Source organism: Choloepus didactylus, chromosome 2 (assembly GCF_015220235.1).
Source record: "Choloepus didactylus isolate mChoDid1 chromosome 2, mChoDid1.pri, whole genome shotgun sequence".
Taxonomy (NCBI): domain Eukaryota; kingdom Metazoa; phylum Chordata; class Mammalia; order Pilosa; family Megalonychidae; genus Choloepus; species Choloepus didactylus.
The window spans coordinates 83,360,766-83,375,117 of NC_051308.1; the positions used below are offsets into that span (position 1 = coordinate 83,360,766).

The 14,352-nt window shown below is 37.0% G+C and overlaps 1 protein-coding gene across 4 annotated transcripts in view; it reads right to left on the reverse strand.

Moving 5' to 3' along the window:
- CEP350 (centrosomal protein 350) overlaps positions 1–14,352 on the reverse strand; it is a 261,140-nt gene that overhangs the window by 48,023 nt on the left and 198,765 nt on the right. For all 4 annotated transcript variants that reach the window (XM_037825243.1, XM_037825242.1, XM_037825245.1 and 1 more), the window contains one exon: positions 1,540–1,751. In XM_037825243.1, coding sequence (XP_037681171.1) covers positions 1,540–1,751 — 212 coding nt within the window. The remainder of the gene's footprint in view (positions 1–1,539; positions 1,752–14,352) is intronic.

Here is a 14,352-nt window from a genome sequence, read left to right on the forward strand (position 1 = left end):
TGTGGAAGGAAGGGAGGGAGGATGCACAGCATAAGACTGCTTACTAGAGATCATTGGGAAAGACAAAATTTCTACCTTGTTATCACGTGGAAGTTAGAATGCCTAATTTGATTCCTGGCTACCATCATTTTCTATCCCTGTGACTCTGGGCTGTGACATTGTGACTAAATATCCATGAACACAAAGGAATATAAACTTCACTGTTTAGATGTCTCCTAGTCTGCTTAACTTTCAGAGTAGGGATTATAATGGTAACTACACCTTATTGAACTGTTGTAAGGATTAAATAAGATAATCCATACAAGGCATTTAGCATACCTCCTGGTACATGGTAAGTAAGCACAACAAATATCAGCTCTTATTATAAAAACCACTTTAAGACACACTAATTTTGACTTCCTTGATAAATTTTCTTGTGAGACAAAACACATTTTTTTAGTATTCAAACAGCTTTTGGCTGTCCTGAACCTCAATAAAGATGCCGGGTAGTTGACAGGATGTAATAAACTACTAAAATTTGTCAAAATGCTATTCAACATATAGTTTGGTTGTAAATTCCTGGAAGGTAGGAATAATGCTAAAAGTAAAGTTTCTATGCAATAAGCCTATCATTATCATCTAATAAATAAGAAATCACTAACATGGTAATTTAGTTAGAAGCCTTTCATAATCTAAAAACACTGTCAAATCTATGCACAAGGACACTGGACTGTTTTGCAATTTAACAATGAACAGGCACTTCACTGGCCAAAAAAAAATGTCCCCCTGCCAATCTTTCACATGTATGATATAAATAAATCTGACTGATTTTTCAAGAGGGGAAATGCAGTTCATTCTTCACCTCCAAATAAAAATTAAGACTAACAGAATATTCTATTCTGAATTTAGGTTGGCCTTTTTTTTTTTTTTTTTTTTACTATAAAGAGGCTTTGACAATATCTGTGTTTACTTAATGTTTAATACAGTTATGCTAATTATTCGATTTACTTTACAGATTCAAGTTAAAAATAAGTTAAATTTTTAATCACATTAAGATTTTACCAGATAGCTTCTTTTCCTCTATGAAATCTAGACTTAAGGACCCTGTAGAATACTTTCTTACTCTAGTTATGACCATTTTTCTAATTTTGAATCCCTAGCCATTTTTTTAAAAAGATGAAATTATTACTTTTACTCTGTGAATTATAGTTATAAGGTCACACTTCTATGATTTAAGGTCTCATTGTTTCTTTTATATGACAAAACACACATTTCAATAATTATTTATATTGTTCCTTCAAATTATCTTTACCAAGACTTTAGGAAGTTCCTATCCCCTCAATATTGATAGATTTGATGGCATATAATTGTATAACTACAACTAAAGTTATAGTTCCTATGTTTACAAATCCTTAGGAGCCAAGGAAAAACTTTTGTTTTCCTATTCAAATGTTATTTCCTATATTTTTCAAGTACGCGTATGCTGTTGTTAATAGAAAAAATATAACTGTTAACAATAAATCTTTTAGACAGGTTCTTTCTAAAGAAGCTTTAACTTACATGTTTACTAGGAGAGGTAGAAGATTCCAGTTCCTGTGAAAAAACCATTTCTTCAGTAAGTATACTGCGATCTGGACTCCCTGGATGCTCCTGAACTGTAGGCTCAGATGGTACATATTCAACAGCAGGGCTGCCCAATTCTTCTGGAATAGAGCTTTCACTGTTTAGATGAGAGTAGGAAGGCAATGGAGATTCCTCTTCACTGGCTATTTCTAAAATGGGTAAATTCAAGAAAGGAAAAAGGTAAAAACAAGAAAAAAATGCACAATTTTGGTCAATGGAAAAATTCAACTGTCACACATTTTATGTTTTTTAGTATAATATCACTGGTTGTATTTAGCTATAATTTCTTTATCACGTCACTTCCTGGGAGAAGATATGTAAAACATATAATCAGTAAAGATAATGACTTACAATCTATGTGTGTGTGAAGATACGGAGCAATTACAACTCTCATACATTCTTTTAGGAGTGGAAATTGGTCCAACCACTTTGGAAAAAATTGTTATTACTTTGAAAAAATGAATACAGATACTCTATTTAGCAATTCCACTTCTAGGTATGCATTCTAGAGAAATCTTACATATTTGAATCAGAAGATATATATATGTATACACACAATTGTGCATTAGCAGGATTGTTATAATAGTATAACAAGGCGAGTGATCCAAATGTCTACTGATAGTAAAATGTACAGATTGTAGTATATTTATACAATGGAATGTCACATAGCAATAAAAACAAACTAGACTGGTATGCATCAAAATGCCAATAGAAAGAAAGCACATCACACAAAGCAAGTTATACATAGTATGATTACAAAAGATAATTTATGCAAAACTAAATAATATATTATGGATTCATATGTAGAACAGTAAAACTACAATGTAATACATAAATATAGTAGCTACCTCTGGGGAAAACTTTAGGGAAGGTGTATGTGCTGGTATGAACCTAATATGTTCCCTACAAAAGCCATGTTCTTTGATGCACTCTTGTGGGGTCAGAGTTATTAGTCTTCTGATGTAGGTGAGACTTTTGATTAAATTATTCCATGGAGAAGTGACTCTGCCCATTCCGGGTGGGTCTTAATTAGATCCCTGGAGTCCTTTAAGAGAGCTCGCAGGCAGAAGGAGCTCAGAGAAGCTGAGAAAGACATTTTTGAGAGAAGCTAAGAGCCTACACAGAACCAGGTGATTGGAGATGCTGGGAGATGCACACAGGAGGATGTCTGGAGATGCTAAGCTAAGAGACGAAGCCCAGAGTTTTCTCTGGAGAAGCTAAGAGAGGGCCCCAGATGCTTAAAGAGAAACACCCCAAATGAACCAACCAGAGAGTCGAGAGAAGCTAAGAGAGACAGAAGCCCAGAGACATTTTGGAGAAAGCTATTTGAAATGCAAACTGGGAGCAAAGGAACAGCAGACACCAGCTACATGCCTTCCCAGATGACAGAGGTGTTCTGGACACCACAGGCTTTTCTTTAGTGAAGGTATTCTCTTGTTGATGCCTTAGTCTGGACACTTTCATAGCCTTAGAACTGTAAATTTGTAACCTAATAAACCCCCTTTGTAAAAGCCAATCTTGTATTTTGCATAACAGCAGCTCTGGCAAACTTGTACTGTATACACCAGGGCTTCAAAGATATTGGAAATATTCATAAGCAGAGTAGTAGGCACCTGGGTGACTATTTTATTATCTAAACTTACATCTATTTTTTATGTACTTTGTATGAATGACACATTTCATAGTAAATGTATACAATGAAAATTCTGATTTGTGAATACTACTTAGAGATGAATGAGAAATTTCAGAACATTTTTACTATGCCAGTTTTTATCATTTATAGGTATTATATTTGATTTATAGAACAGATATGCTCCAACAGAGCTGCCTATAAAACAAACTATCATAAAATATTTTCCCCAATGACTTCCACTAAGAAATAGAATGTTTCCTTGGGAAAAAATCTAAAGGGATAAACTGTGTTTTGAAAGAAGTTAGCTGGTAGTTAAATGGAGCTCTACTAATATACTATGAGTTTTATTTAGCAATTTCAGAATTTTGACACTGTCTTGCCTCCAGAATTTCCTGTCTATTGTGGCCTCTACTCTTTCCACAGAAATATGTTTGACACTAGGCAGAAAGTTTTTGACACTATACTTGCATGGTCTTAAGAATGTATATTACTTTGTTACTTTCCTTCTTTGTCTCCACATGTATAGTGCCCCAAAAGGATTAGGTTACAATATCACACTGTGTTTAAGTACTGCTAACATTTGATATACTTGATTCTGAAAACATCACTTAAGATTTTAAAGGTCTGTAGATCAATATACTCCTGGGCCTGAAATCTGTAAAATAAGTTTCTTCAGCATAGGGAATACATACATCTCAAAGAATGTTTTACTTTAATAAAATAAGGATGACATGACAATTAAAAGCACTCGCAGTTTTTAAAAGGTATATTTTATATTTGTATGTGTATCATAATCAGAATGGTTGAATGAATGAATGAACTCTAAAAATTCTCAAGGACCTTCATCTACTCCAAGACAGAATGTGCATAAAATTGAAAATGGTTTAGAAAATGATTTCATTTTTAGATAGCAAGGAATAGAATCCTCTACATTTCTGCTTTATAGCCCCTCATGTAGATATTTTATTTTTGTTTGATAACAGTAACACATACCCATTTAAAAAATTTAAACATAAAAATGTATAAAGAAAAAAATGAAAGCCACTTGTACTCTTGCCTCCCAAAAGATAACCACCAAATCTTCTCCAATCCAATGTATCTGTGAAGACTTTATTTTGGAAGTGAGCAAACTGGTGTGTGTGTGTGTGTGTGTGTGTGTGTGTGTGTGTATGTATGTATACTAACATTAATAGCTGGTATCTAACATTTTTACAAACATTATTCCATGCATTCATATATATACAAACTATATATGTATGTAAGTGAGGGTAAATGAGTATATACGTATCTTTTAAAACTGAAGTGGGATCCAGCTTTATATACTTTAAAAATTATTCATAGTTTCCACTATACAGCTTTTTTAAACTTTTTTTTGCTTTTTTCCCTTATTTTTTTTTTAATCATCATTTTATTGAGATATATTCACATACCACACAGTCATACAAAACAAATTGTACTTTCGATTGTTTACAGTACCATTACATAGTTGTACATTCATCACCTAAATCAATCCCTGACACCTTCATTAGCACACACACAAAAATAACAAGAATAATAATTACAGTGAAAAAGAGCAATTGAAGTAAAAAAGAACACTAGGTACCTTTGTCTGTTTGTTTGCTTCCCCTACTTTTCTACACATCCATCAATAAACTAGACAAAGTGGAGTTTGGTCCTTATGGCATTCCCAATCCCACTGTCACCCCTCATAAGCTACATTTTTATACAACTGTCTTCGAGATTCATGGGTTCTGGGTTGTAGTTTAATAGTTTCAGGTATCCACCACCAGCTACCCCAATTCTTTAGAACCTAAAAAAGGTTGTCTAAAGTGTGCGTAAGAGTGCCCACCAGAGTGATCTCTCGGCTCGTTTTGGAATCTCTCTGCCACTGAAGCTTATTTCATTTCCTTTCACATCCCCCTTTTGGTCAAGAAGATGTTCTCCATCCCACTGATGCCGGGTCTACATTCCTCCCCGGGAGTCATATTCCACGTTGCCAGGGAGATTCACTTCCCTGGGTGTCTGATCCCACGTAGGGGGGAGGGCAGTGATTTCACCTTTCAAGTTGGCTTAGCCAGAGAGAGAGGGCCACATCTGAGCAACAAAGAGGCATTCAGGAGGAGACTCTTAGCCACAAATACAGGGAGGCCTAGCCTCTCCTTTGCAGCAACCGTCTTCCCAAGGGTAAAACTTATGGTAGAGGGCTCAACCCATCAAACCACCAGTCCCCTATGTCTGTGGTCATGTTAGCAACCATGGAGGTGGGGTAGGCGAATACCCCTGCATTCTCCACAGGCTCCTCAAGGGGGCACTACATCTTTTTTTTTTTTTTTTTCCTTGTTTGTCTTTTTTCTTTTTTCTTTTTTTTTTTTTTAACTTTCCCTTCTTTTTTCAAATCAACTGTATGAAAAAAAAGTTAAAAAGAAAACAAACATACAATAAAAGAACATTTCAAAGAGACCATAGCAAGGCAGTAAGAAAAAGACAACTAACCTAAGATAACTGCTTAACTTCCAACATGTTCCTACTTTACCCCAAGAAAGTTACATAATATAGCAACATTTCAGTGAACTTGTTCCTACTACATCCATCAGAAATTAACAGACCATAGTCATTTCTGGGCATCCCCAGAACGTTAAATAGCTTATCTGTTCTTCTTGGATTATTGTTCCCCCTTCCTTAATTGCTCTCTACTGCTAGTTCCCCTACATTCTACATTATAAACCATTTGTTTTACATTTTTCAAAGTTCACATTAGTGGTAGCATATAATATTTCTCTTTATGTGCCTGGCTTATTTCGCTCAGCATTATGTCTTCAAGGTTCATCCATGTTGTCATATGTTTCACCAGATCGTTCCTTCTTACTGCCGCATAGTATTCCATCGTGTGTATATACCACATTTTATTTATCCACTCATCTGTTGAAGGACATTTGGGTTGTTTCCATCTCTTGGCAATTGTGAATAATGCTGCTATGAACATTGGCGTGCAGATATCTGTTCGTGTCACTGCTTTCCGATCTTCCGGGTATATACCGAGAAGTGCAATCGCTGGATCGAATGGTAGCTCTATATCTAGTTTTCTAAGGAACTGCCAGACTGACTTCCAGAGTGGCTGAACCATTATACAGTCCCACCAACAATGAATAAGAGTTCCAATTTCTCCACATCCCCTCCAGCATCTGTAGTTTCCTGTTTGTTTAATGGCAGCCATTCTAACCAGTGTTAGATGGTATCTCATTGTGGTCTTAATTTGCATCTCTCTAATAGCTAGTGAAGCTGAACATTTTTTCATGTGTTTCTTGGCCATTTGTATTTCCTCTTCAGAGAACTGTCTTTTCATATCTTTTGCCCATTTTATAATTGGGCTGTCTGTACTATTGTCATTGAGTTGTAGGATTTCTTTGTATATGCAAGATATCAGTCTTTTGTCAGATACATGGTTTCCAAAAGTTTTTTCCCATTGAGTTGGCTGCCTCTTTACCTTTTTGAGAAATTCCTTTGAGGTGCAGAAACTTCTAAGCTTGAGGAGTTCCCATTTATCTATTTTCTCTTTTGTTGCTTGTGCTTTGGGTGTAAAGTCTAGGAAGTGGCCTCCTAATACAAGGTCTTGAAGATGTTTTCCTACATTATCTTCTAGGAGTTTTATGGTACTTTCTTTTATATTGAGATCTTTGGTCCATTTTGAGTTAATTTTTGTGTAGGGGGTGAGGTAGGGGTCCTCTTTCATTCTTTTGGATATGGATATCCAACTCTCCCAGCCCCATTTGTTGAAAAGACCATTATGGCTCAGTTCGGTGACTTTGGGGGCCTTATCAAAGATCAGTCGGCCATAGATCTGAGGGTCTATCTCTGAATTCTCAATTCGATTCCATTGATCTATATGTCTATCTTTGTGCCAGTACCATGCTGTTTTGGCAACTGTGGCTTTATAATAAGCTTCAAAGTCAGGGAGTGTAAGTCCTCCCACTTCGTTTTTCTTTTTTAGAGTGTCTTTAGCAATTCGAGGCATCTTCCCTTTCCAAATAAATTTGATAACTAGCTTTTCCAAGTCTGCAAAGTAGGTTGTTGGAATTTTGATTGGGATTGCATTGAATCTGTAGATGAGTTTGGGTAGAATTGACATCTTAATGACATTTAGCCTTCCTATCCATGAACATGGAATATTTTTCCATCTTTTAAGGTCCCCTTCTATTTCTTTTAGTAGAGTTATGTAGTTTTCTTTGTATAGGTCTTTACATCTTTGGTTAAGTTTATTCCTAGGTACTTGATTTTTTTAGTTGCTATTGAAAATGGTATCTTTTTCTTGAGTGTCTCTTCAGTTTGTTCATTTCTAGCATATAGAAACATTACTGACTTATGTGCATTAATCTTGTATCCCGCTACTTTGCTAAATTTGTTTATTAGCTCTAGTAGGTGTATCGTTGATTTCTCAGGGTTTTCTAGATATAAGATCATATCATCTGCAAACAATGACAGTTTTACTTCTTCTTTTCCAATTTGGATGCCTTTTATTTCTTTGTCTTGCCGGATTGCCCTGGCTAGCACTTCCAGCACAATGTTGAATAACAGTGGTGACAGCGGGCATCCTTGTCTTGTTCCTGATCTTAGAGGGAAGGCTTTCAGTCTCTCACCATTGAGTACTATGCTGGCTGTGGGTTTTTCATATATGCTCTTTATCATGTTGAGGAAGTTTCCTTCAATTCCTACCTTTTGAAGTGTTTTTATCAAAAAGGGATGTTGGATTTTGTCAAATGCTTTTTCAGCATCTATTGAGATGATCAATTGATTTTTCCCTTTCGAGTTTTTAATGTGTTGTAATACATTGATTGTTTTTCTTATGTTGAACCATCCTTGCATGCCTGGAATGAACCCCACTTGGTCATGGTGTATGATTTTTTTAATGTGTCTTTGGATTCGATTTGCAAGTATTTTGTTGAGGATTTTTGCATCTATATTCATTAGGGAGATTGGCCGGTAGTTTTCCTTTTTTGTAGCATCTTTGCCTGGTTTGGGTATTAGATTGATGTTAGCTTCATAAAATGAGTTAGGTAGTGTTCCATTTTTTTCAATGTTTTGAAAGAGTTTGAGTAAGATTGGTGTCAGTTCTTTCTGGAAAGTTTGGTAGAATTCCCCTGTGAAGCCATCTGGCCCTGGGCATTTATTTGTGGGAAGCTTTTTGATGACTGATTGGATCTCTTTGCTTGTGATGGGTTGGTTGAGGTCTTCTATTTCTTCTCTGGTCAGTCTAGGTTGTTCATATGTTTCCAGGAAATTGTCCATTTCTTCTACATTATCCAGTTTGTTGCCATACAGTTGTTCATAATATCCTCTTATAATTTTTTTAATTTCTTCAGGATCTGCAGTTATGTCACCTTTTTCATTCATTATTTTGTTTATATGGGTCTTCTCTCTTTTTGATTTTGTCAGTCTAGCTAGGGGCTTGTCAATCTTGTTGATCTTCTCAAAGAACCAACTTTTGGTGATATTTATCCTTTCTATTGTTTTTTTGTTCTCTATGTCATTTATTTCTGCTTTAATCCTTGTTATTTCTTTTCTTGTACTTGGTTTAGGATTGGTTTGCTGTTCATTTTCTAGCTTCTTCAGTTGATCCATTAGTTCTTTGATTTTGGCTCTTTCTTCCTTTTTAATATATGCGTTTAGTGCTATAAATTTCCCCCTTAGCACTGCTTTTGCTGCATCCCATAGGTTTTGGTATGTTGTGTTCTCATTTTCATTCGTCTCTATATATTTAGCAATTTCTCTTGCTATTTCTTCTTTAACCCACTGATTGTTTAGGAGTGTGTTGTTTAACCTCCAGGTATTTGTGAATTTTCTAAGTCTCTGATGGTTATTGACTTCTAATTGTATTCCTATTGTGGTCAGAGAATGTGCTTTGAATAATTTCAATCTTTTTAAATTTATTGAGGCTTGTTTTATGTCCCAGCATATGATCTATTCTGGAGAAAGTTCCGTGAGCACTAGAAAAGTATGTGTATCCTGTTGATTTGGGATGTAATGTCCTGTAGATGTCTGTTAAATCTAATTCATTTATCAGATTGTTTAGGTTTTCAATTTCCTTATTGGTCTTCTGTCTGGTTGATCTATCTATAGGAGAGAGTGATGTGTTGAAGTCTCCCACAATTATTGTGGAAACATCAATTGCTTCCTTTAGTTTTGCCAATGTTTCTCTCATGTATTTTGTGGCACCTTGATTGGGTGCATAGACATTTACGATTGTTATTTCTTCTTGCTGAATTGCCCCTTTTATTAGTATGTAGTGGCCTTCTTTGTCTCTCAAAACATCCCTGCATTTGAAGTCTATTTTATCTGAGATTAATATTGCTACACCTGCTTTCTTTTGGCTGTAGCTTGCATGAAATATTTTTTTCCATCCTTTCACTTTCAGTTTCTTTGTGTCCCTGTGTCTAAGATGAGTCTCTTGTATGCAACATATTGATGGTTCATTTTTTTTGATCCATTCTGCGAATCTATATCTTTTAATTGGGGAGTTTAATCCATTTACATTCAACGTTAAAACCGTGAAGGCATTTCTTGAATCGGCCATCTTATCCTTTGGATTCTGTTTGCCATATTTTTCCCTCTCTCTATTAATATCCTTTATTGTACCCATACCGAATCTCTTTAGTACTGAACCTTTCTCCAAGTCTCTCTGTCCTGTCTTTGTTTCTCTGTCTGTAGGGCTCCCTTTAGTATCTCCAGTAGGGCAGGTCTCTTGTTAGCAAATTCTCTCAGCATTTCTTTGTCTGTGAAAAATTTAAGCTCTCCCTCAAATTTGAAGGAGAGCTTTGCTGGATAAAGTATTCTTGGCTGGAAATTCCTCTCTCTCAGAATTTTAAATATATCGTGCCACTGCCTTCTCGCCTCCATGGTGGCTGCTGAGTAGTCACTACTTAGTCTTATGCTGTTTCCTTTGTATGTGGTGAATTGCTTTTCTCTTGCTGCTTTCAGAACTTGCTCCTTCTCTTCTATGTTTGACAGTGTGATCAGTATATGTCTCGGAGTGGGTTTTTTTGGATTTATTCTATTTGGAGTTCGCTGAGCATTTATGATTTGTGTATTTATGTTGTTTAGAAGATTTGGGAAGTTTTCCCCAACAATTTCTTTGAATACTCTTCCTAGACCTTTACCCTTTTCTTCCCCTTCTGGGACACCAATGAGTCTTATATTCGGACGTTTCATATTATCTATCATATCCCTGAGGTCCATTTCGAGTTTTTCAATTTTTTTCCCCATTCTTTCTTTTATGCTTTCATTTTCCATTCTGTCATCTTCCAGGTCACTGATTCGTTGTTCAACTTCCTCTAGTCTTGTACTATGAGTGTCCAGAATCTTTTTAATTTGGTCAACAGTTTCTTTAATTTCCATAAGATCATCCATTTTTTTATTTAGTCTTGCAATGTCTTCTTTATGCTCTTCTAGGGTCTTCTTGATTTCCTTCATATCCCGTACTATGGTCTCATTGTTCATCTTTAGTTCTTTGAGTAGCTGCTCTAGGTGTGTTTCTTCTGGTCTTTTGATTTGGGTGCTTGGGCTTGGGTTATCCATATCGTCTGGTTTTTTCATATGCTTTATAATTTTCTGTTGTTTTTGGCCTCGTGGCATTTGCTGAACTTGATAGGGTTCTTTTAGGGTTTGTAGACCAGTTGAAGTCCTTATCTCTAATTTATCAGATCTACAGCTTCGTGGAGTACACTTTCTCTAACTAACCAGCAGGTGGCGTCCACGAGCCACCTGTTCTCCACAAGCCAGATCTCCCCTGCTTAGCCTTTTTAGTGAGTGGGGGAGTGAGTCTTGTGGGGCCCAATTGGTGTACCAAGCTTGCGTGTGTAGTTGGTGTTGCCTGCCCTGTATGTGGGGCGTGTTTCTGGGCAGTCGGGGAGGGGAGGTGGCCCTAACAATCAAATCTCCCTGATGATCCTAGAGTTTTAAAGCTACTGCAATAGTCTAATCCTTCAGTTCAGTCCTGCCACAGTTTGTCTCTGCCACTGACCCACAAGTCTTTGGTATTGGCGTGTGGCTCCTGAGACTTGCAAGTGGGCCCCTCTTCCAGGCTGTGCACCCCGGGTCCTCTGTTGAGGGATGACTGTGCTATGTCACAGGTGAGTGCCGTCCCCCCAGGGCAGTTCTGGGCTGCTGGGCTGTGTAGGGAGGCTCCCAGTCTGCTGAAATGATGGCTGAATGGGGCTCTGTTAATTCACACTGCTCCCCCTTCCCAGCTCTGGGACATTCAGCTGAGGTTGCAGGGAAGGCTAATGTCCACGCCCAGTTTTGTGGTGTGTGCCTGTTATTTGAAGCACTTCCGTCACACTGGGTTGTCTGGGGCAGCTCTGGGCTATGGGGCTGGCGATGGGCAGGAGTGTTTCCTGTCCACCAGGATGGTGGCTGTGAGCGGACACCCCCCTTTTCTTGGGAAGTTGTGTTGTTTAGTGAATTTTCTCAGCCACTGGATTATTGCCTTTTGTCTCAGAGCTCTCTTAGTTCTGCTCTTGACTTGACGTGCCCAAATTTCAATTCTTTGGAGCTTTCTGTATTGAGCTTCTTAGAGTAATTGTTTTAGAAAAAGCAAAAAGGATTTAAAAAAAAAAAAAAAAAAAAAACGGCCCTCCTCAGAGATCTAATGGGTTATTGAAATGCTAATAGACAAAGCAACCAGGGCCATTAAGGAAAGGTGCACAGGGCAGAGAGATCAGCCTTGCTTCGGGATTTGCATATGCGCCTCAAGGCCTGATCTCCGCCCTTCCCCTTTCTGTGTTCACCAGAACTCCAAAAATCCTCTGCTTTTATTTTGGAGTTTTTCGTGTTGTTTTTTTTCTATGCCTGTCTCCTCTCTGCTGGGCTGGCTGCTCTCAGAGTCTCTGGTGTCTGGTCTCAGTCTATCTATGGTTGGAGTTTGAATCAGTAGAATGAGTTTCCGATAAGAGCAGCCACTGCAATTCTCCCTTCTCCTTCCTGGAGCTGACAGCCCCTCCTCCCCCGGGACTGAGCCTGGCAGGGAGGGGCGCGGGTCCCCTGGCCGCAAAAACTTACAGATTTCGCTGATCTCAGCAGTTCCACGTTTTCATGAGTGTTGTATGAAGTATGCCCAAAGACAGATTGCTCTGTGGTGTCCAGTCCACGCAGTTCCTGGCTTTTTACCTACTTTCCTGGAGGAGTAACTAAAACATACAGCTCACCAGTCTGCCATCTTGCCCCGCCTCTCCCTTATTTTTTAAAATTATAAAAGTAGTATAAGAATGTAGTAAATATAATTCAAATAGTACAGAAGGATGTAAAGTGACTACTTCACGTACTCATCCCCAACTACTTTCATATGCCCTATTTCCATATCTCAAAAATAAACCAATAATTAACTTCTTTTGTGTGTGTGCTCCCTTCTAAATCTTTTCCTAAACTCCCCCTTTTTTTTTCTTTATTAGAGAAGTTGTGGGTGTACAGAACAATCATACATAAAATACAGGATTCCCATATACCACCTTGCATTGGTGGGGAACATTTGCTACAACTGATGATACCACATTTTCATAAATGTTCTATTTTGAAGACAGATTTATGTGTCATTTTCTCTATTTTTTATACTTTAGGTTGCAATAAGAGTCTGGCAACACTTGACACCTTTTAAAGAAATGTGAACACTATCGACCAATCAGCCATTTCTTGTTTAAATATATGACAAAATGAAATGGCAGAGATCAAAATTTGGTAAAACGTGTAATCTACATACACTGTCCAATATGGTAGCCATTAACCACATGTGACTCTTTGAATATCAATTAATTAAAATTAAATTAAAAATTCAGTTCCTCAGTTGTATTAGCCAAAAACAAGTACTGAATAGCCACATGTGCTTACTGTATTGGACAGCACATATACAGAACATTTCCATCATCAAAGAAAATTCTATTGGATATTGCTAACAGACTCTAATGAATTTAACATGTGGAAAATTAAACTTAACAAAATCCAAATAGATTTTGGACACTCTGAGCATCTGAAATGGGGCAGCTGTAGCATTTACACAAATAATACATTCCTCAAAACTGAAAGCAGACTTTCCAATGTATGGTTGTCTTGTTTACTATTGTAAACCTATTGCATACTATTGAACAACTACTGGTGCATGGTAAACACTGAATTATTTCTTTAGTCTCTAATCTAATATCTACTATGAGAGAGAATAAGAATCTTTTTGGCTACACTTTACATTTCAAATCTGGAAACAAAAGTAGTTTCCTCTTTGTTTTGGTGGGAAAAGATGGAAGTTATCATACGTGTAGACCATTTAAAAAATTTGTGGTTTGGAAAAATGTCTGAGAGACTTTCTTTCCTGAACTGTTAACTTACAACGCTCTATGAAGAAAGACCCAGGACTTGAATTCTTGCTTGTAATATACACTGCCTTGTTTCCTGGGAACACATTTTGAATTCTGCTCCCTCTTGTTTGGTAAATTTCCTACTTCAAGAGTTCCTTGACACCCAAGACAGAACCTGAAAAATGAAATTCTCAACTTCCCTACTGCTAAGACTGAGGGATTTGACCTAGGTTTCCCCAATCTAAGATCCCTGTGGAAGACATCATTTTGGAAGCGAGCAATCTGAGGAAGGAGGCTCCAAGCAGAATTTACTCTAGGTGCTTTAGGTGACAGTGACAGTGGATTTTTCAGGGGTTGCAGGGTTGAGTTCCTGATGTGAGTGAGGAAGTGTTAACAACAGCATTTTTCTTTAGGGCTGGTTATGTGGTATGGTTTTAGGCACTGCTTCTGAACGCTTAGTATTAAGCTTGATCTCCAGCCATCTCAAAAATTTTGTTGAGTCAGTGAATATTCTTCAATAAGTTACTTTTTGCTTATCAGAGTTAGCTTCAGCTTAAAACAATGTGTCCTTAAAGATATGATGTCATTTATTTCATGTTTTTTCCTTGATTTTTTCTTTCTATATCACTTTACCTTTAGTTATATTTGATGATATTAAAATTGCCTTTGTTTTATAACATTTACCCAATTAACACTTTACACAATTAAGGAGTTTGACGTTCCTGATAAATGGAAGCTTGGTCAATGAAAGTTTTCTACTCTTTTTACAGTTCAACATATAAC